This window comes from Anolis carolinensis, chromosome 6, assembly GCF_035594765.1.
Source record: "Anolis carolinensis isolate JA03-04 chromosome 6, rAnoCar3.1.pri, whole genome shotgun sequence".
Taxonomy (NCBI): domain Eukaryota; kingdom Metazoa; phylum Chordata; class Lepidosauria; order Squamata; family Dactyloidae; genus Anolis; species Anolis carolinensis.
In genome coordinates, this window is record NC_085846.1 from 111,200,830 (window position 1) to 111,221,651 (window position 20,822).

At 40.5% G+C, this 20,822-nt stretch overlaps 1 protein-coding gene across 3 annotated transcripts in view; it reads left to right on the forward strand.

Moving 5' to 3' along the window:
- xylb (xylulokinase) overlaps positions 1–20,822 on the forward strand; it is a 96,000-nt gene that overhangs the window by 68,248 nt on the left and 6,930 nt on the right. The window contains exons 16-18 of one of the 3 annotated variants that reach the window (XM_003221906.4): positions 3,689–3,747; positions 4,365–4,452; positions 6,177–6,271. The exons of 1 other annotated variant lie outside the window; for it this stretch is intronic. In XM_003221906.4, coding sequence (XP_003221954.1) covers positions 3,689–3,747; positions 4,365–4,452; positions 6,177–6,271 — 242 coding nt within the window. The remainder of the gene's footprint in view (positions 1–3,688; positions 3,748–4,364; positions 4,453–6,176; positions 6,272–20,822) is intronic. One more of the 3 variants, XR_001730391.2, reaches the window with a different exon arrangement.

Genomic DNA, 20,822 nt, shown 5'->3' on the forward strand with positions numbered 1-20,822 from the left:
ATGTTCTCTTGCATCTTCCACCCTGCATGTCAACAGTTTTGCAGTGTTCTGCCAATTAAGGATGCCTTTTGAAAACACACAAATCATATTGGCTTTGTCTCCCCTTTTCCTCCTCCTCCTCACACTCTCCTTACTTAAGATGGCAAATCTTAGATTAGGCTGTGGCTTTTCTTCTCTGTTAGATGTCTATAAGCTAGATTTCAAGCCTTATCTTCTTGTTGCTAGGCAACACCACCATCCTGTTTGTGAGAGGTCCATCCAGTGAATAGATGGGAACCACCTGGTGCTTGCCTGTGAAGGTATGCATCGCCTTCCAATCTGCATAAGCAGTTGATGGAGGAACCGAGTGATTGTTCAAAGATTTCCTTCATGGCATTTGCATCTCTGTTTGTTCAGGTTTGCAATCCTAATGAGGCCAGAGACGTAGTCCCGATAATTATTTGGTCCCGGTGAAAAGAAAATTGATATGTTGACTCTAATTGCATCCGAGGAGCAATATGCCTTCTTGATCTCATGAAAAAGTTAAAATAGTCTCCAGAGATTCATTGCACATCCTAAAATAGTCTCCAGAGATTCATTGCACATCGACATATTTTGCACTTTTGGCCCAGATCCTTCGAATCCAAGCCATGATTTTATTTTTTTATGTGATTTTTTATGACTTGTTTTTATTGTTGATTGATTTGTTTTATTGTTTTGCTTTTATATTGTTGTGTCCAGGCTTGGCCCCATGTAAGCCGCCCCGAGTCCCTTCGGGGAGATGGGGCGGGGTATAAGAATAAAATTATTATTATTATTATTATTATTATTATTATTATTATTATTATTATTATTATTATGACACAGCAAACAAGATAGATATGCTGGATTATGATTATGATTATTATCATTATCATTATTATTATTATTATTATTATTTGGCTACTGTGATAGGTGTGTTCCTGGCAAATTGGGAGGATAGTAGAACAAAACAACACAACATTGGCCACGTCTGGAGAAAATAAGTACAGTAGAGTCTCGCTTATCCAAGACTCGCTTATCCAAGGTTCTGGATTATCCAATGCATTTTTGTAGTCAGTGTTTTCAATATATCGTGATATTTTGGTGCTAAATTCATAAATACAGTAATTACAACATAACATTCCTGTGTATTGAACTACTTTTTCTGTCAAATTTGTTGTATAACATGATGTTTTGGTGCTTAATTTGTAAAATCATAACCTAATTTGATGTTTAATAGGCTTTTCCTTAATCCCTCCTTATGATCCAAGATATTCGCTTATCCAAGGTTCTGCTGGCCCGTTTAGCTTGGATAAGCGAGACTCTATTGCACTTTGGTCTCTTATAGACAATATGTAGGGTCCCTCTCTCTGTTCTATCTGATGGCCCTGAATCTTGGTTCAAATTGACTATATAGATGCCAAATCCCAAAGGCAGTGGATAGTCCTCAGAAAGGATTTGGTCCCTTCTACTATATTACGGGTTGGAAACTGAGGATGGAGACTTGTACATCCTTGGTACATAGCCATTTCCTTGGTACATAGCCATTTATTGAGGCCCAGACCTTTGCTGGAACAGGGTTTTAAGTGTCCATTCAGCTAATGTAGGGAGCCAGAACAAGAAATAGCAGGTATGGGCAAACTTTGGCCCTCCAGGTGATTTGGACTTCAACTCCCACAATTCCTAACAGCCGGTAGGCTGTTAGGAATTGTGGGAGTTGAAGTCCAAAACACCTGGAGGGCCCAAGTTTGCCCATGTCTGAGATACAAGATTTAAATCTTTGCTAATTGTCAGGGTATTGATGGGACTGAATCAATTCTGAGAACTGAGCCCTAGCATTCCTTGTCAAAATTGCAAAGAACTATTGGTCACCCTCCCATGTGCTTCAGCTTTTTGAGACACAAAAGTCCTGGATTGTTCCATTAATCTCTAAAGAGAACCAGAACTGAAACGGCACTTCTGTTTAACTGTAATATCACTTGCTGGGCTCTTGTTTGTGGCACAGAGAAAAGAAGAACGGTGCATTGTGAACCACACTGTTAAGGTTTCAGAGGTGTTCAGTGGTGTGTGCATGCGTTGCTTTGTTTCCTAAGCCCAGCGGTTTTAGCGGTTATTTTTCACCTGCTTCAGTGACATGTTTCTGAAAATATTGGCAGGGCTCTGTCACTGCGCGCAGGTATAATTGAAACTTGTTTTCTCCAAGGAATCACTTGGCTGTGTGGTTTATTTGTTTACTGACATTGACAGAGATCTTAATGGCTTTTTAAACCCAATTTGTGCATTGCTGAATATCCTCCAAAGAGTAAGATCTGATTAAATTTATCTGGGGAATGAAGCCTCCTCTCTGCAGGAACTTTGGCTTCTGCAAGGAAGCCTGCACCTGAGTAAAGCTTGTTAAGTTCAATGCTTCATGCAGAGATTGCATATTGATGGTTTCTTGTTTACTAATCTCTGTTATGTTGTAAAGGTGCAAATTTTGTGGATAATTGTCTTCTCTTACCATGGGTGTATTTCTTATTTTTTAAATGAGAAATTCACATCTGAATCCAATTTCATTGCTCTGTCCTTTTGTGTTTGGCAAGATCTCATTGCTTTCTGATTTGTGAACACTTTAATGCAGAGATGAGAATCCTGCAGTATATTGATTCTAGTTCAGCCCTGTCACTCCCTCGCCCATCTTTTTTGCTGAAAAAAATGCTTTTTGGCTGGTAAAAATGTAAAAATTAAAAACAGCATTGTGGGACTGTATTGGGATGTTCCTAACCCTGAAATGGTCACATCCCCTGAATAGCGAAAGAGATGTCAGGTCAAAATGGTGGCTAAGGTGGGTTCCTATGCCTACTCCAGATTTCTGGGTCCAAACATTTGAGAGCATGATCCATTAGGCTGTGACGCCACTTACCCATCCCTAGTTAAAACATAGAGATTTTGGAAATGGTTGATTTTAAAACTTAACTTTCAGTTGATCTTTGTGTGATAGGAACCCAAACAGGGTGATACAAAGCAAATATGTAAACTGCAGGGTCCCATTTGTTTGCTTGTCACTCTTATGTTCAGAGGATCTTAAGAGGATTCCTATAGTTCCTCTTCTGCAGAAACTTGATGGAGTTAGTGGTGGATGAGGATTGTCTACACGGCTGTGGGTAAAAAGACAGCCTCTCTCCTCCAACTCCAAGTTGGAGACAAAAGCTTGAGTTTGCCATTTTGTGTTAGGCAGCAGAGCTTCTTCGAGTGCTTTACTTTGACCACTGGTATAGACCATAGAATTAGCACTGAGTTTGGAAACTAGCTTAGTTTTGCAAGCTTCACCATGTGTCCAGTTTACATGGGTACAGCACTTGGTGCCCATCTTTAGTTAAGCAACCAAATAATCAGGTTCCCAGCATACTAAGATTTGGTGAAAGCAATGGATTGGATCATAAAATCATAGATCTGGAAGGACCACAAAGATTTTCTAGTCCATAGAAAAAGTACTTCAGAGAGATGGTCATCCAACCACTGTTTGAAGATCTCCAGTGGTGGAGAGTCCACAGCTCTTTGCTGCCCATTGCCAACCTTCAATCACAACTTTCTGTGCCAACCCACAAACAATGTTTGTTTGGTAAAAACAAAACTCCAGTATAATGATGAGTAGTGTACGTGAGACTCTGCTGTAATATTGATTCCATTTCTCCTTCTTGCTTTGCAGTGCCCACAACAAGAATCCTTGCGACTGGTGGGGCATCAGACAATGAAGCAATCTTACAAGTAAGTGTAACTTACAGCATTTGGGGTCATGGCGTTTTCTGGGGCTAAGAATATGCGAATCTTCCAGGGTCATTTAGTGGGTTTCCATGGCAGAGGGGGGAGGGAATCAAACCCTAGTCTCCAGAATGATAGCCCAGCACTCAAACTATTATACAATGCTTGCTCTCCTTCATACACACACACCAACAATTTATAGAAATCTATCAATTGTTATGCAAATTTGGTGTCTCCCCCCTAAAAGCACACTTTTGGCACTAAAACCCCTACTTATGTTTCTGTGCAAAATAATTTCCTAAAATTGGATGCCTGAGTATGATGTAGAATGTCTGAATATGAGAAGAAAAGTGAGGAAAGTTCTTGACTGAGCAATAACTTTTTTCCTGAGTAAGTTTCTTGAGTGCTAGGAGTGCTTTTTCATCCAGAATATAAAGAACACATAATATTCTTTCCATTGCAACCCAGACACATTAGTAGTTGCTTTTCCGAGCCTGGCTTCTAGTGTAAGGCCTTTTCTTGTGGCACCCATTTGTCTGTATGGCTTGCTAATGGAAACAGAACTGCCTACTCCCCCTGTTTCCCACAGTCTGGTTGTAACAGATGCTTTTTATGCTTCTCAGGTCTTGTCTGATGTATTCAATGCTCCTGTTTACACAATTGACACTGCTAATTCAGCCTGTTTAGGATCTGCTTACAGAGCAATCCATGGTAAGAGCCCTTTAAGCCACATGAACATACGCAGCAGAATACACTTGTGGTAGGGTTGAAAAATTAGCTGCTTTCCATCCTTGTCACAAGCCACTCTATGACTTCTATTTGTGCTCTTTATCCCCTCCCCATGGCACTTTTAAAAATCTGGCCATCTAAATAGCTGCAAAAGAACAGTCTTGTTGGGTTGGAATTCAGAGTCCATCTTATTTAGCCTCCTTTCCCACAGCTGTTCCTGGAAAGCCCACAAGGCAGTAGCTTGTTCCTGATGCTCATTCCTTGGCAGCTGACTATTTATTGATGATATTGTTGTGTGCCTTCAAGTCATTTCGACTTACGGCAACCCCAAGGCAAGCCTATGACAGGGTTTCTTGGCAGAGGAGAGTGAGCCTTTACCTTTCTCTGAAGCGGAACCTGTTACTTTCCCAAGTGAGTTTCCATGGCTGAATGGGCTTTTAAAGAGTGATAAAAAATTCTCAAACCACTGCATCATGTTGGCAGAAGAAAATAGCATCCTACCTCCAAAACTGGACACTCCCTCTAGCCACATATGGTTTTTCTCAATTCTCCTCCCTTAACTCTGAGTAAGATAGTTTGTAAATAGTTCTACATTGTCAGGTGGATGGAATAGGGGCTGCATCCACTGGAATCACCAAAGCCTGGTCTTTCAACTTCCAGAAGCCCCAACCTGCATGGCCACTGGATAAGGATTTGTGAAATTATAGTTCAAAACAACTGAAGGTTAAAAAGGTTGGACTAAGTTCTTTTGTTGTTGTTTTTTTTTTTTAAAAAAAATTAAGTCAAGAATTAATAATAATAGTAGTAGTAAACAACTTTATTTATATTCCGCCACCATCTCCCCACAGGGACTCGGAGCAGCTTCCAAAAGCACCACAAGATGCAGCATAGAATATAAAACGGTACATGAATATAAAACAATATCAAATAAAAATTATAATAACAACCATGATCAACACATATAACATAAAATTAAAAAACACAGAACATCTAAGGGTAAAACTAGCTGCCATCAATTCATACTTCAGAGTGTCAGTAGTATTATCCTCTTCTCCTCCACAGCCATCTCAGTACTTGATAGAAAATTCTCCTCCTCCTCCTCCTCTATTTATTTATTTTGTATATTGAGAACTTGAAGCAGCTTACAGCATATACCTGTAGTTAAAATTCACTCCAGTGAAATATAATGAAAAAACAAAGGCAACAAATTACTTAGCATTGTATCAACCGATGAAATTGAATTATATCTAACATGGTGAATCCTCTAGAATAGATAGTCAAAAATATTAGATGATTCTTTTTAAGAATGGGATGAAACTTTCCCTCTTACCCCCAACACGCTCCAGTCTTTTCCCTCCCCAGAAACCATCCTTTGTCCTTGAACGTATTACTTCTCCATATTTCCCCATCTCTTTCCTGCCTCATTGGCGTTCCTCAATGATTACTGATACTGTTGAACTTGCAACTCTGTGGCTAGCTTTGCCCTCCACGGGACAAATTGAATGACTGGCGTAAACTCGATCTCCGAGACCCCTCTTTGCCCAGGCCCAAGTGCATTGGAATGTACGATCTTTACCCGTTATCCTTCACTCTGAATGCTGACCTGACCAAGGAAGATCAATGCAATGTATTAATTTGCCAAGGAGTCCAGGCACATCCCTCATCTCATTTCTGCTCATTGATCAGGGCTGTGATCCTCGTTGCAGGACTCGTCGCAGAGACAAGCGTGTCCTTGACGGATGTTGTGAAATTAGCACCGGGGCCAAAATTAGTTGCGACTCCCAAAGCTGGTGTGGCTCAGGTGAGGTGACTTTTAGTTGCTTTTACTACCTGTCTCCTTCTTCCCCTTTCCCTTTCTTTCCGCTTTAGAAATGCAAGAAAGAAGGGACATGTTTCAAGAAGCTCAAAATATGGTTTTGACTTAATGTCCTCTTAAACTCCTTCAGGCGTTAATCAATTGATCCTTTCATCCAATAAAAAGCCCTTTTTTGAGCATCTTGCTATGTCTCTCTCATTTCTTCCCAGGTTTCAATTGGATGCTCCCCAGTTGTTTCATCTTTTAGTTTGAAAATAGAATGGATGATAATTAAAACAGATGATGGAACAGTTTTCATTTGGGGCAAATAATTCCTTTTAGAAGTATTGCAAATCTGTCTTAGTCAACTATTTGTTTTCAAATCATCATTCAGAGGATGTTTGGACCACACATTGAATGTCTGTATTAAAATTGCTAAGGTTCACTGGGAAAAGGGAATCAAAGGTAAGCAAGTTTAAGTCAGTTGAAGGATAAATTCTTTCCCCATAAAACCAAACACTTCAGAAAAGGATGAGCAGAAAGGCAGCTCTCTCTTGTTCGCCACTGCCTTAAGCCACTGTGTGAATTGATGCCTTCATCTAATCCTCTCCACATTGCTAATGTCCACACGTTTCTGAAAGACTATATCTTCCTTAATGAACCTGTCCAACTTTTAAGATCCCTGATGGATGTCTTTCTTTAAATCCTATCATAATTATGGTGAGGACACATGAGATGGTCTTCTCCATTGCTGCTCCCAAGTTGTGGACCTCTCACTTATGGGAAAGATACCTTAGACCAGGCATGGGCACACGTCAGCCCTCCGGCCCTTCTGGCTGTTCAAAATTGTGGGAGTTGAAGTCCAAAACACCCAGAGGGATGAAGTTTGCCCATGCTTACCCTAGATCCCTCTGTTTTCTTTCTGCCAGGAGGCAACAAGTTTATATTTAGACATGCTTTTGGCTATTAACGAATGGGATCCCATGTTGGGAGATTAAGGTGGGGTATAAATAAAATAAATAAACTGTCTCAAAGGGGTATTTTAATGAGGCGGAGTATTGTGCTTCTATTCCCAGTTTTATATTTCAAATTATTAAACACTTTTTAGAATTGTAGTTGTGCTGGTACAGCTGTACCAGAACCTTCTATTTTACTTTCTTGCTGCAAATGTTTGCAGCCATAGGACAGGCCACCTGTCAATCACCATTAAGTTTGGTTCCGCCCCCTGTTCAGGGCTCTGGGAGGGAAGGAGCCATTTTTAAGTTAGTCTCTCTTGGGAAGTTCAGCTGTAGGACATAGACCAGCTCGTCCCGTAAAAGGCTTCCTATTTCAAGAATACCAGGGATAAAGACCTCCAGGGATAAAGAATACCAGGGATAAAGACCTCCAGGGATAAAGACCACCGGGGTTAAAGACCACCGGGGATAAAGAGCACCAAGGTTAAAGAACCCCAGGGATATTGACTGTCCAGGGATACGACAACAGCACAGAAACATCTGCAAGCCATTGGCTGGTAGGTCCACTCAACAACCAGACGCACTTGGAGTTGGCAGTGGGTCCCAGACTAGCTAGGCCCAGATAACAGATAGCCTGGGAGGGGTTATAAGAGGGTTTTCACAGTTATTCAAAGCCTATCGCCTGTCCTGTGGGACAAGACTCCTTGAAGATTTATTATTTGTTCGTCAATAAAGACTTTGTTATTTCTTTAAAGACTTCAAGGCCATCTTTTCAGGAAAACTCCTCAACGACCCTTCTTTTAGGCCCCTGGCTTCCCGCTGGGCGTAAAGCATATGTCCTACATAACAGACAGTCAGTCACAGGCCCAGCGCGTGACAGAACAGTAGTGCTGTTTTTAATAGAATAGTTTAATTGTTCTAAACTCTTTTGATGATGATGATGATGATGATTTTTAGATGTACAGTAGAGTCTCACTTATCCAAGCTTCTGGATTATCCAAGCCATTTTTGTAGTCAATGTTTTCAATATATTGTGATATTTTGGTTCTAAATTCGTAAATACAGTAATTACAACATAACATTCCTGTGTATTGAACTACTTTTTCTGTCAAATTTGTTGTATAACATGATGTTTTGGTGCTTTATTTGTAAAATCATAACCTAATTTGATGTTTAATAGGCTTTTCCTTAATCCCTCCTTATTATACAAGATATTCACTTATCCAAGCTTCTGCCGGCCCGTTTAGCTTGGATAAGTGAGGCTCTACTGTATTATGTTTGTGTTGTCATCTGCCTTAGGTTCCATGTTGGTTGAAAAATAGGATATTCAATCAATCAGTCAATCAATCAATCAATCAATCAATGAAATGATTTATGGGTTTTACTTTGCCATACACTTTCTAGTCTCCCTGTGCCCTGGTTAAGGCTTGCCCAATGATCTGAGTCCATACTAGGCAAGCTTTCAATCAGAAGTTTTAACCAGTTGCCGCTGTGATGAGCTCTTGAGGGATGCTGTGATTTTTCAGGTGCATAACTTAAAAAGCCCATTGTGTTTGGATAAAGCCTTGGAGCTTTATATGCTTTGCCGGTTCCCAGATGTGCATTTACCTGCCTTGATGCTGGGATGTCCAACTTAGTTTATTGCATTTGTAAATTAGAGCCATATTGCCACTGGCAGTAGCTGTCTTAGGTGGGATTAGCTGAGATGTCAGGAGTTTAGAGATGCTTATTAAGCCCTTGGGGGCTATACAACTCCTCCGGAGAATTTTAACATGTACGGCAGTGGCAGGCATTAGCAACGACAACAAAAATAATTACAACATGCAAATTGCGATGCACTGGCAAGGAGTTGTGGATGGGGCTGAAAAATGTTCACGATTCCGTGAACTGGGACAGATTCATTGGTTGGTCTCTCCAAAATGTTTCAGCCCAGCACACTGTGGAGCCTTGCTGGTTCTTCTATAACATATAGCATAGGAAGGAAAGAGGAAATGACAAAAACTGCTATGATCACCCTTCTACATACAGTGCTTTGATCAAAGAATTATGATCCAGGAGACTATAATGGGCAATTCTTATGTCATACTGAACATAACTATTTTGGGTGGCAAAAAGTACCAGGCATTAAAGTTTTGAGTATAGCAAGGCAGGGATCAACTTGCAATGTTTGCATAGAAATCTGTGCTGAGGGACTTTATTAAACACCGGCACAGAATGTCTTCTGAATTAGTCCATTAACGTATTGGTTGATACACTCAAAAGACTCTTAACATTTAGTCAGATTACCTTGAAGATAAAATTATCAAGTATCTGGAACAATAGTCTTGCTGAAAGGAAATAGCAGTGCTTCAACAAGATGTGTCCTTCTATGTGTTTCATAATCATAATTTAAATAACAGTCTCTAAATCACTTCCAGAGGATTGTTTTAAGGATATCTTAATATTTTTAAAAGATCAGTACATTCAATTTTTAAAAGAATTCTTGGTTAGATACTGTCTGGACCAGAGACCGAAATGATTGTGGAGGAACCAAAAAGGCTTCTTTGAGTATCAAAACATGCTCTCCCCAATCTTTGTTTGTTGCCTATACCAGCAATAAACAGAACATTGTTTTTGTTTTTGGTACCACTGTTTACTTCCCTAGGCTTCTTTCCTGAATATGTCATCTTAGGCCCCATCTGCACTGCCATATAAAATCCAGATTATCTTATTTGAACTGGATAATATGGCAGTGTAGATGTAGATGGTGCCTTAGACACAGTTACCTCTCCTATATCCTCTGCAATGCAGACAGATACGTACAATTCATTCAGTTTTTCTGCAGTACCTTTGTCTCTCTTTAGTCTTCCATTAACTCCCATGTCATCACATTACACTTGTAACACAATTTTGTTCCTGGGTTATAAATGTCATTTCCAAATTGGTTCTATCATAAAAACATATAAAAGGTTTATTAAACACACAAACTTTTTTCTGTGGGACATCCTGCAGCACATTTTGCTATAGTTTTTCCATGAATATCTCAACACAGTTTGTGGCAGACACAAAAATCAAGTTTCTGGAGTACAACTACTTTCAAAGTAAGAATTGCACAAGTAAACAAGAAATAACACTTTCAGGAACATTTTCCCCCAAATGTTGTTACATAGTGTTATCTACCAGTAATTGCTTCTCTCGTCATAGTACTTCTGCTGTTACATTTTGAAATTCTTTGGTATACTTACACAATCTCATCCACTTAATCATAATGTTATTTGTATCTCACACTCTTTTATTTTCATTTCTTGCATTTTCTATCTGTATATTTTTGTTTCTTGTTTGGCTCATTTGATCACAGCTTCCATTCTCTCCCTCCTTGGTTAGTGGTACCTTTTCTGATCAATAGAACAGTTTAGCTCTTGGGTTTGGTGGCACTTTTCTTGATTGGCACCACGAGTCTTTTTTATGTTCCAGTATCGTGGTTTTGAGTAACCACTAGGTAATCTGTGATTTGACCCCTAGATAGTGATATCTTCTTTCTTGGGCATCCTCTCCTACTTCTTAATCTAATTCATCTATTTCTGCCCTTTGGGGTAACTGAAATGATCTTTTTCTCTTCTCTTGTTTCTACCTAGTTTTTCGATAGAAGAGACTCTCTCCTTGTAACAGGTTGACAAAGCGAGGCTGCTGTGTACAGTGTGCAGTAAACATTCTGGTCATATCATCAGAAGCAAAAAAATATTTATCTTAGCACAAATTTGTACACTTCGTAAGAAATAGGAAGCGAATAGGGAAGTTATTCTGAAATCATTATACCGGGCTTTTATTTTCCAGCATTGGTCAACAATGTGAAAGCAGGAACAGGGAAACACATGTTGTGGTATCATGACATAAAGAATTATGATCACATGCTATTATTTATTTATTTAAGGTAAGGTAAAGGTTTTCCCCTGACGTTAAGTCCAGTCATGTCTGACTCTGGGGGTTGGTGCTCATCTCCATTACTAAGCCGAAGAGCCGGCGTTGTCCGTAGAGACACCTTCAAGGTCATGTCGTCGGCATGACTTCATGGAACGCCGTTACCTTCCCACCGGAGCGGTACCTATTGATCTACTCACATTGACATGTTTTCGAACTGCTAGGTTGGCAGGAGCTGGAGCTAACAGTGGCCGCTCCCGCCGCTCCCGGGGCTTGAACCTGGGACCTTTCGGTTTCCAGCTCAGTGCTTTTACTCACTCCGCCACCGGGTTTCCTTATTTATTTACAGTATTTATATTCCACCCTTCTCACCCTGAAGGGGACTCTGGGCATATCACAAAACACATATACAGCAAACATTAAATGCTGATTATAACAATGACAAGACAGATAACAGATAGAGGTATATATAGGCTTTCCCATCTTTTGTAATCTTTGGAGGCTGTACTCGGTTCCGGCCACCTGTGGGTTTGTAAACTTCTTCCTTTTTTGCCGAGCCTAAATACCTCCCCGCTTTAATGCGGTTCCTATTTATCTACTCACATTTGTTTTCGAACTGCTAAGTAGGCAGAAGCTGGGCTAAAGGTCAGGAGCTCACCCTGACCTAGGCTTCGAACTGTCAGCCTTCTGGTTGGCAAGATTGATTGCATCTTGGTGATTAACCTGCAGTCCTAAAGTCTTTGACTTTTGGTGATCCTATAAAAATGATACCCCCAAAAGCACCAGTTTTGTCTGACTCTTGCAAATCCAGGCAATGCCTTTTTTGACTGAGACAATCCATTTGTCTTATAGAAGTCAAAGACAGAGCGACATTAGTCTGGAAAACTGGTATGCAAAGGAATCTTGTAGCACCTTACAGAGTAATTGAGAGAACAAAGCTGGTAGCATGAGGCTTTGTAGACTAAGCCTACCTGCTCAATTTTGTAATGTAGTCTTCCTTGATTTCTCCTGCCTTTAACTTCACTGAACATTATCATCATTATCTTGAGTCATGTCCGCACAAAATATGTCCAAAGTACGATAGCCTCTTTTTATCCATAAAGAAGTGGAATGAGAGAGACTATACACAGGGCTACTTTTTAAATGCCAGTGGCAACATGTCCCCTCTATTCCCACTTTTTTATTTTATGTTCTGCTCGTTGCCTTTGGTGTCCTCAAACCTGATCCTTTAAAAAATTATCGTGTCAACTTCCAACACTTCCCATTTTAAAAAAACTATTAAAAATGTAGACACGATGGGTTCCTACACAAGCTTCATGGCTGCAAAGCCACAAAAGCCAGAGGGCCTGTCAGTAATACACTGCGTTACCATGAAAAGTGCAGGAAAAGTTCATAATCTGATGAGTCAGTTTGGTTCTGTTTTTAACAGGGCTGCATCTCCCTGTCCATCCGATTTTGTTCTATCTAGTTTAGCAGCTTTCACTTCAGTGATGGTTCTTTTTATAAACTTCAAAGTCAACTTGAGGTTAAGCACTGTCTTCCTGGGGAATTCTTTGTAGAAACAACCTAGCTAACCCCAAGTGAAGTTGTCTTGATCACAACCCTGCATCACATTTTTAGAGCTTATGAAATCTGTATCTGCAATGTAAAGAAATGCAAGGGCAGCTTTTTGAACAATCACTCTTAGAAACCCCTCACAACCCTGAAGAGGATCAATTATGTGTGTGTTCAGTCTAGCACACATCATCCATGCTTGCTTACCTATAAACTAGCGGATTAGTCAACAGTTGGTTAGGCAGTGAACAGGTAAACTAATTCAAATGAAAGTGGTGCCTTGAGAATGGCATCAAGTAACACAAAAAATACCTTTTGTGATCAGCAATCTTTGCCAAGACTCCAGGTTTGGAGTCCTAGGCTTGTGAGAATTTTAGGATGTTGGAGTGTAGATGTGTCACTAGTCTGTTGCCACAAAGCCAACAGAGTGATGAGGCAACTCATATATATATTAGATGTAAAGTGGATTCCAACTCATTTGAGAGGTATCTATGTGTCATCAAACTTTCTGGTCAGTGTAGTGAAGTATGCGCAGTTTAAGTGGGGCACTATCCAGAGTTCACATAGTCTTCTGAATTAAGTGTCCCAGATTGCCAATACTGGAATGTTACCTGCTTTATATCTTTTAAGGTCTACTGAATTCCCAAATGGGGATGAATCTTAATTGCAAGAAGCAGCTGAGCCATTCTTCCAGTCCACAACACTGTTGTCCCATTTCTACTGTAGATTCTAGCTCAGGCATGGGCAAACTTCGGCCTTCCAGGTGTTTTGGACTTCCACAATTCCTAATAGCCTATTGGCTGTTAAGAATTGTAGGAGTTGAAGTCCAAAATACCTGGAAGGCCAAAGTTTGCCTATACCTGTTCTAGCTGCATCTGTAGAAGCTGGGAGGCAGGCCTTGCCAGGGCTCTGTCCTAGGCATTGATCAAATCTGTAGTAGCTCTAAAACATATGTAATATATCATGTGATAAGCACACTTATCCTTTGCATATGTATGGAGCAAGTATGTATGTTTCATATAGGACCTGGATCCCCGGTGGTGCAATGGGTTAAACTCTTGTGCTGGCAGCACTGCTGACTGAAAAGTCAGTTCGAATCCGGCTAGCGGGATGAGCTCCCATCTGTCAGCTCCAGCTTCCCATGCAGGGACATGAGAGAAGCCTCCCAAAGGATGGTAAACATCCTGGCGTCCTCTGGGCAATGTCCTTGCAGATGGCCAATTCTTTCACATCAGAAGCGACTTGCAGTTTTTCAAGTCGCTCCTGACATGAGGGGAAAAAAAATCAGAAGTTTATGTGTGTCACATTAGAATATACATCTGTCTGACTGCTTTCCCTTACTTTCTCTTCCAGCATAAAATGTCTTTCTCTAAGCAATGCATATTTGCAATATTCATGCAATTCTCTTGCTACTTTTCATTTATTATGTTGTATAATATAGATATTATTACTACAGAAAACAAGTCAGAAAGTAAAATAATGACACCCATGATATAATTGAAGTTTAAAAATGTTCTTTTTACAAAACCTTTATTTTATGTCTGAATTGTTCTCTGAGTTAGAAGAGGTTGCTATTGAATGACAAATATCTGATATTCTTGGGACCAGAAGCATTTTGGATTTCAGAATTTTCTGGATTTCGGAATACCTGGGTTTGTATATATGCATTTGATGGGATCCATTTTTTTATTTCACCTGCACATTATATACATAGCCAGAAGGTAATTTTATAACATGTGTTATACATGAAACAAAGGTTGCGTATGTTGAACCATCAGAAAACAAAGGTGTCATTGTCTCCTTTTGGACAAAACACACCAAGAAGGGCACAAGACCCTCAAGCTAGTATAGGAATTTTAAGCTCAAAACCAGCACTGTGAATGGTGGCTGAGAATAAACTGGAAAGGAGGCTGAGGACCACTGTCCCCTTGCCATCTCTGAACAAGGCCAATTGTGTCGAATTTCACAGGATGAGAGCAGGATCCAGTTGTTAACATGGAGGTCTTTGGGGCCTGGGTTCTTGACAGATGCCCTCATTCATCACGATGATGTCTGCTGGAGCAGAGCTGGCCTGAAGCAACTGATCCTGTATTCAGATCAGCGGACAAATGAATAGGCTATTAAAAGAGCCATCTAATGGTAATTAATTTTTGCTCATTATGCGTCCAGGGTAGATTTGAATGACCAGCTGAGCCATTGAGGTCTTTCTGTCTTATTTCAGTAAACCTATTGAGGTTCTCTCCCTGACCCCCCGCCCCTGCACTTAATATAAAAAAAGGAAGAGAGAGGAGATTTGAAAACATTTCTTTTAGAAGAGGAAGATTAATCCGAAGCAGTAGGCATGACTGAAATAACCGGGAAGATTTTTATAACACTAAGTATATGCTAACAGACAGTAAGAATCCATTATTGCTGCATTAAAATGCAGCACTAGTTTAGCAATCTATTAAAACCGGAGATGCTTGGCTTGTTGGTTAATTAAGCCAAAAGGCATGAGAAAGGAGATGATTATCTCGAAGATAATCACAGCACTAGTGTTTTTACAAGCCACATGCCCTACAAAATGGCCCAACCGCATTAACATGTGTGATGCTTCAAGCTCCTCGCTATTTGTGGGGTTATCTTTCCGTACTTTTTTTGCTCTACTCTTCCAGGGAAACCTATTTGTAAAAAAAATGCCCAATTATCTTTTAGGGTACAGACAGACACCATGTGTATTGCAGAGGTACATACAGACATTATGTGAAAAAGCAATCTATCACAACCAGAGATGCTTGGTAATACTCCAGCAGGGCCAGACTGGACACTTATCTCACTTCTGTAACTCTCAATAGAGTTGACTTTGAAGATTGGGAGCCAGCCATGACACAACGACAAACACTTAGCATTCAGATCTTACTTTTATGAGCTTTTTAATAAATATAAAAAAGTGCTGTATCAATCTTCATGCACTTACCACACTCATTTAGCATACTCCATTTGCAAAATAATGAGGATGCATGCAGGCTGACTGAAAAGTCCTAGATTTTGTCCCATTTTTTTTGTTCCTGGTCTTCAGTTCAAAGGAAATACTGTACAATACTTATGATTAAATGCTGTAGTTTTACCTTCCCCAAATTATAGGTATGTCTGAATTTACGTATTAAAAATTGTGGTTAGATTCAGCAGTCACCCTTCTCTTCTGCTTGGAAGCGTGGTGGTTGCTAGACCTTCTGCAGGACCTTTGAATAGGATTTGTAGACAATCAGTAGTTTATGAGTCACAGCTTGAGAACCTCTTCCCAAAATAATATATACTTGAAGCCATTCAGCCTTTCAAGGCACAATGCCATACAAAAATATGATTACGTACCATAGAATCATAGAGTTAGAAGGGACCTCGTGGACCATCCAGTCCAACCCCCTGCCAAGAAGCAGGAAAATTGCATCGAAAGCACCCTTGATAGATGGCCATCCAGCCTCTGCTTAAAAGCCTCCAAAGAAGGAGCCTCCACACACTCTGGGGCAGAGAGTTCCACTGCTGAACAGCTTTCACAGTGAGGAAGTCCTTCCTGATGTTCAGGTGGAATCTCCTTTCTTTCCTGTAGTTTGAAGCCATTGTTCTGTGTCCTAGTCTCCAGGGCAGCAGAAAGGAAGTTTGCTCCCTGCTCCTTATGACTTCCCTTCACTTCCATTTTTCCTGATATGTTGACTTATTTCCTTTGATGGATTTTCAACCATGTACAAAGTGGAGCAGTAATTAATGGTACATTTAATAAACCTCTTGTCAGGTGAATGGCACTTAAATGAATACTTTGCAACTGTCCCAATTAGGCAGGAACAGAACCCAATTGATGCTCTGTTCCACTTTTTAGCTGCTTTTAAATGGTCCTGTTTTGTCTCTCTTCCAGCTTCCCCTTTTGTCTTCTGCTTATTTCAGTTGTTTAGATTGAGTTCAAAGAGCAAAATTAGTTTGTATTCCATTAACAATGTGTGTGTGTGTAAGGACATAAGCAGACAAAACCTTGCCCTTCCCAGTAAGATAAGCAAAAGCAAACTCTTTTAACTTTGCTTCTTCTTCCGCAGTTATAATACCAGTATTTGCCATCTCAACCATGCTCTGATGTTGCTTAGCTACACATGTCCCAAATTTTATCTGTGAAATGTTGGAGGGTATGGTGTTTTCAAACATGTATTCCTCTTTCTTGCAGTGGCAAGCATACCCACCCTTGGAATTTAGATTATCTTGTTGGGGGCAAAGGAAATCCCATGCTTTACCCTGCAGACTAGGACACGGAACAATGGCTTCAAACTACAGGAAAGGAGATTCCACCTGAACATCAGGAAGAACTTCCTCACTGTGAGGGCTGTTCGGCAGTGGAACTCTCTCCCCCGGGCCGTGGTGGAGGCTCCTTCTTTGGAGGCTTTTAAGCAGAGGCTGGATGGCCATCTGTCGGGGGTGCTTTGAATGCGATTTCCTGCTTCTTAGCGGGGGGTTGGACTAGATGGCCCTTGAGGTCTCTTCCAACTCTACTATTCTATGATTCTATGATTCTATGATTCTATCCCTTTCTTTTGTGCACCTTTAAACTATTAAAAAACCAGTTCCCTGACCTTTGACAATTTAATTGGGTTGTTGGAGAGGATGTACAAATTGGATTTGGGAAGAGGTGTGCCCTCTGGTCTGGCTCTCCAAGGGCAGCTCCCTCTTTCTTTAGCTCTGATGTCATGAGTCTAGATGGCCTTCAGTCTTAATGACTGCGTGATTAAGATTTAATTGTCAGTCATACTTTCTGATGTTTATGTGCCTGTTAGATGCAAAGGGGCATCACTCTTGTATATAGTTATTCATGGGAGAGAGAAAATGGGGAAGTGATATATTTTTTACATAGTGATCAGCATTTTTTTTAGTTTCCCCCCACTTAGGGTTCCCAGATGATACTGAGCAAACTCTCCCATCACTTTTGATTATCTGGCCACCATGTGGACAGGGGATAATGGGAATTGCAACACAACAGCATTTTTGGCTCTCAGGTTGCGGAAAGCTTAGTCCCCAATCTCAAAACCATCATATCAGACATCATATCCACATGCCTTGTATCTAAATCCAAACCCCACTCTTTCCGACTGAACCGAACCAACTGCAGCCTTCCTGATGTTCCTGCATCCCAACTCCCATCAGCTCTAGTCATGATGTCTAATGATGAGAAATACAGGAGTTGTCATCCAGCACCTGGAGAGCCACATAAAATTACATGCTGGGTCGGATTCGCCCTGTGGGCGTCGAGTTTGAGATATGAAATATAGCTTTTAGCACCTGATATTCATTGGCCATCTCTCATTTAAGTGTAACAATTAGTGCCTTTCCTTAGCCTTCAAGATTGGACAGATTCTTGTCTGGCGGATTCCCAAATGAATCTGGCCTGCCACGTCATTTTACATGGCCTGCAAGACTTTCAAATCCAAGGCAACATAGTTACATTTATAGGTAAAGGTTTTCCCCTGACATTAAGTCTAGTCGTGTCCAACTCTAAGCCGAAGAGCCAGCGTTGTCCGTAGATACCTCCAAGGTCATGTGGCTGGCATGACTGCATGGAGCACAGTTACCTTCCTGCCAGAGCAATACCTATTGATCTACTCACATTTGCATGTTTTTGAACTGCTAGGTTGGCAAAAGCTGGAGTTAACAGCGGAAGCTCACCCCTTTCTCCAGATACATTTATACTGACAATTACAAATGGCTCTTTAAAGGCAACTGTAAGGCTGACGTGGCCCTCAGTGAAAATGAGTTTGACACCCCTACTATAAAACATTACCTTTGCCTTTCACCTAACAATAGAATCATCAGTAATGACTCCTTTTTCTACCATAAAGCTCATATTGCACTAGTCCTGCCTGCTGACATCTTCATCACACCAGTACCAAATATTCCTACATTCTCTCATCAGTTTGGGGGAAAATGAGGCATCTTTATACGTCTCTACCATTACTCTCTAAGGCAGAGAAATCCACTTTTGTCCACTTGATGGTTTCACCTTTGTGCACAACATATCCTGTGTTTGAATACTAAGCAAGGTCTTGTGTATGTTATCCGACAGATCTCTGGATAGCTGTGGAGTTGAAAAAAAATAAATTATAAACTGAAGATCTATTTTGCTTCTCTTGGGGCTACAGTATTTTGTTCTCCTGTTGCACTTTGGTAGAAACATCCAAGAGCTCTGGGGTACAACTATATCTCAAAAGTGACTTGCAACAGTTGGTAAGGGAGAAGTACATTCCTTCAGACAGCAGTTGGGAACGAGGGAGAGAGTTGTTGGTAATTTACCTGTCACTGACTTTAGAGGCAGTTAGGGACAGGTAGCAAGTGAAACTAATTTACTTTCAGGTAGATGTTTTAGATGGAAAAGGCCATTCAGTACAGTGCTACAAGCACCAAGCTCAGGCTTCTCACAGCGGTCTGTATAATTACTTTTTGTAAAATATTGCTCCTTGTGATGCATTAGGTTTAGCTGCTGCAAAAATCAGGGAATTTATGCTCCTAAGGGCCTTTTTTAATGCATCGTTGAGTGTTCTTTATTTCCTTTGGACATCAATTACAAAAAATAAATCCATTTAATTGCCTCGGGGCATATACTCCTGAAATCTCCAAGAAGGAGATTTCCAAAATAAGGTCAAAATAGAATACAGCTGCTAGAAATGTGGCGACATCCGGCTTTACATTTTCTGCTCGTGTGATAAAAGTTCAGATGATCAATTTTTGATTTCTAGTAGAAGAAAGAGACTTGTGGCACCTTAAAGACTAATACATTTATTATGGCATATACTTTTATGGGCATGAAAGCTTAAGCACTGATGTATTCATTACTCAGTAAGGAGCGACAATATTTTTGGATTTTTTGGGATGGTTGTTTTTTCTGCAAGAGACCAACTTGGCTATTTGAGTTTTATTTTGAAAATACTGGAGACGGGGAAGGAAGCAGCAGATGGAAATTGAAGTAATCAGCAAAACATATAAGGACATTTGCATGTTGGAATTGAAATTGGATGGTCCCACTGGTTAGGTGGATGGGGCACCGACCTCAGCTGCTCTCCCAACCTGCAAAGAGATATATGATATTCTTAGATGCTAGAAACTGGATGTCATTGATTCACATTGGATGGTGTTCTGGCATCGTTTCTGGAGACCATGCCTTCTACACCACCAACGCCAAAGAAGCAATCTCATTCTTTGGAGGTATTTAAGCAGAAGCTGGAGGACCATCTGTCAGGAGTGTTTTAAATGTGTATGCTTGTATGGCAGAAGGGGTTGGGCTGGATGGCGCTTGGGGTCTCTTCTCACTCTATGAGTCTATGAACCCAGTAAGTGTCAACTGCTAACTTGATGTCAAATGAGGTAGGTTAAGGTAGAACAAGGCAGATAAGGGTGGTCAACTGCAGCTGCTGGGTGTATGCACATGCATAACTATAGCATCTAGTGTCACTTAGATTGTGGAATTAATGCTATGGAATCATGGGAGTTGTAGTTTTACAAGGTCTTTAACCTTATTTGCCAAAGAGTGCTAGTTTCTCACCAATCTACATGTCATGATCTCTGATCTTATGACATCTCTGGACACAGAGCAAGCGCTGACAAAGAACAGATGCCAGCCATAAAACTGGCCAGCCATAAAACCTCAATTACCCTCTGGTATGTGAGAGCCCCTACATAAATGGGCTACAGAGAAGATTCTGGTATTCTGTACAATAAAACCTGTTTGAATCTACCCAGCGTGTGTCTTGGTGCTTTCTTCTGGGGAAGACTTACCCACAGCACAACTGGAATAAGAGAACCTAACAATACGACGCCCAGGATTCCATACCATTGAGCCATGGCCATTAAATTGATGTCATGCTGCATTAATTTGAGTGTAGATGCACCCTTAATCTGAATTTTAATTTCTTTGGATTACTGCCAAGTGAAGTAATCTTATTCAATGCTAGATTCCTGTGATAACAACAACCCCAAATTAAACTACCTTTACCAATCTCTTCTACCTCAATTGTGCAGTTCAACTAGGACACCATAAGTCGAAACCTGGCAAATAGAGTTTCAACATTTAGTAGACTGATTCGTTAGCATAATCAGTTCAAAAAGATTCATTCAATGCATATGGAAGTAAAAATAATACTTTT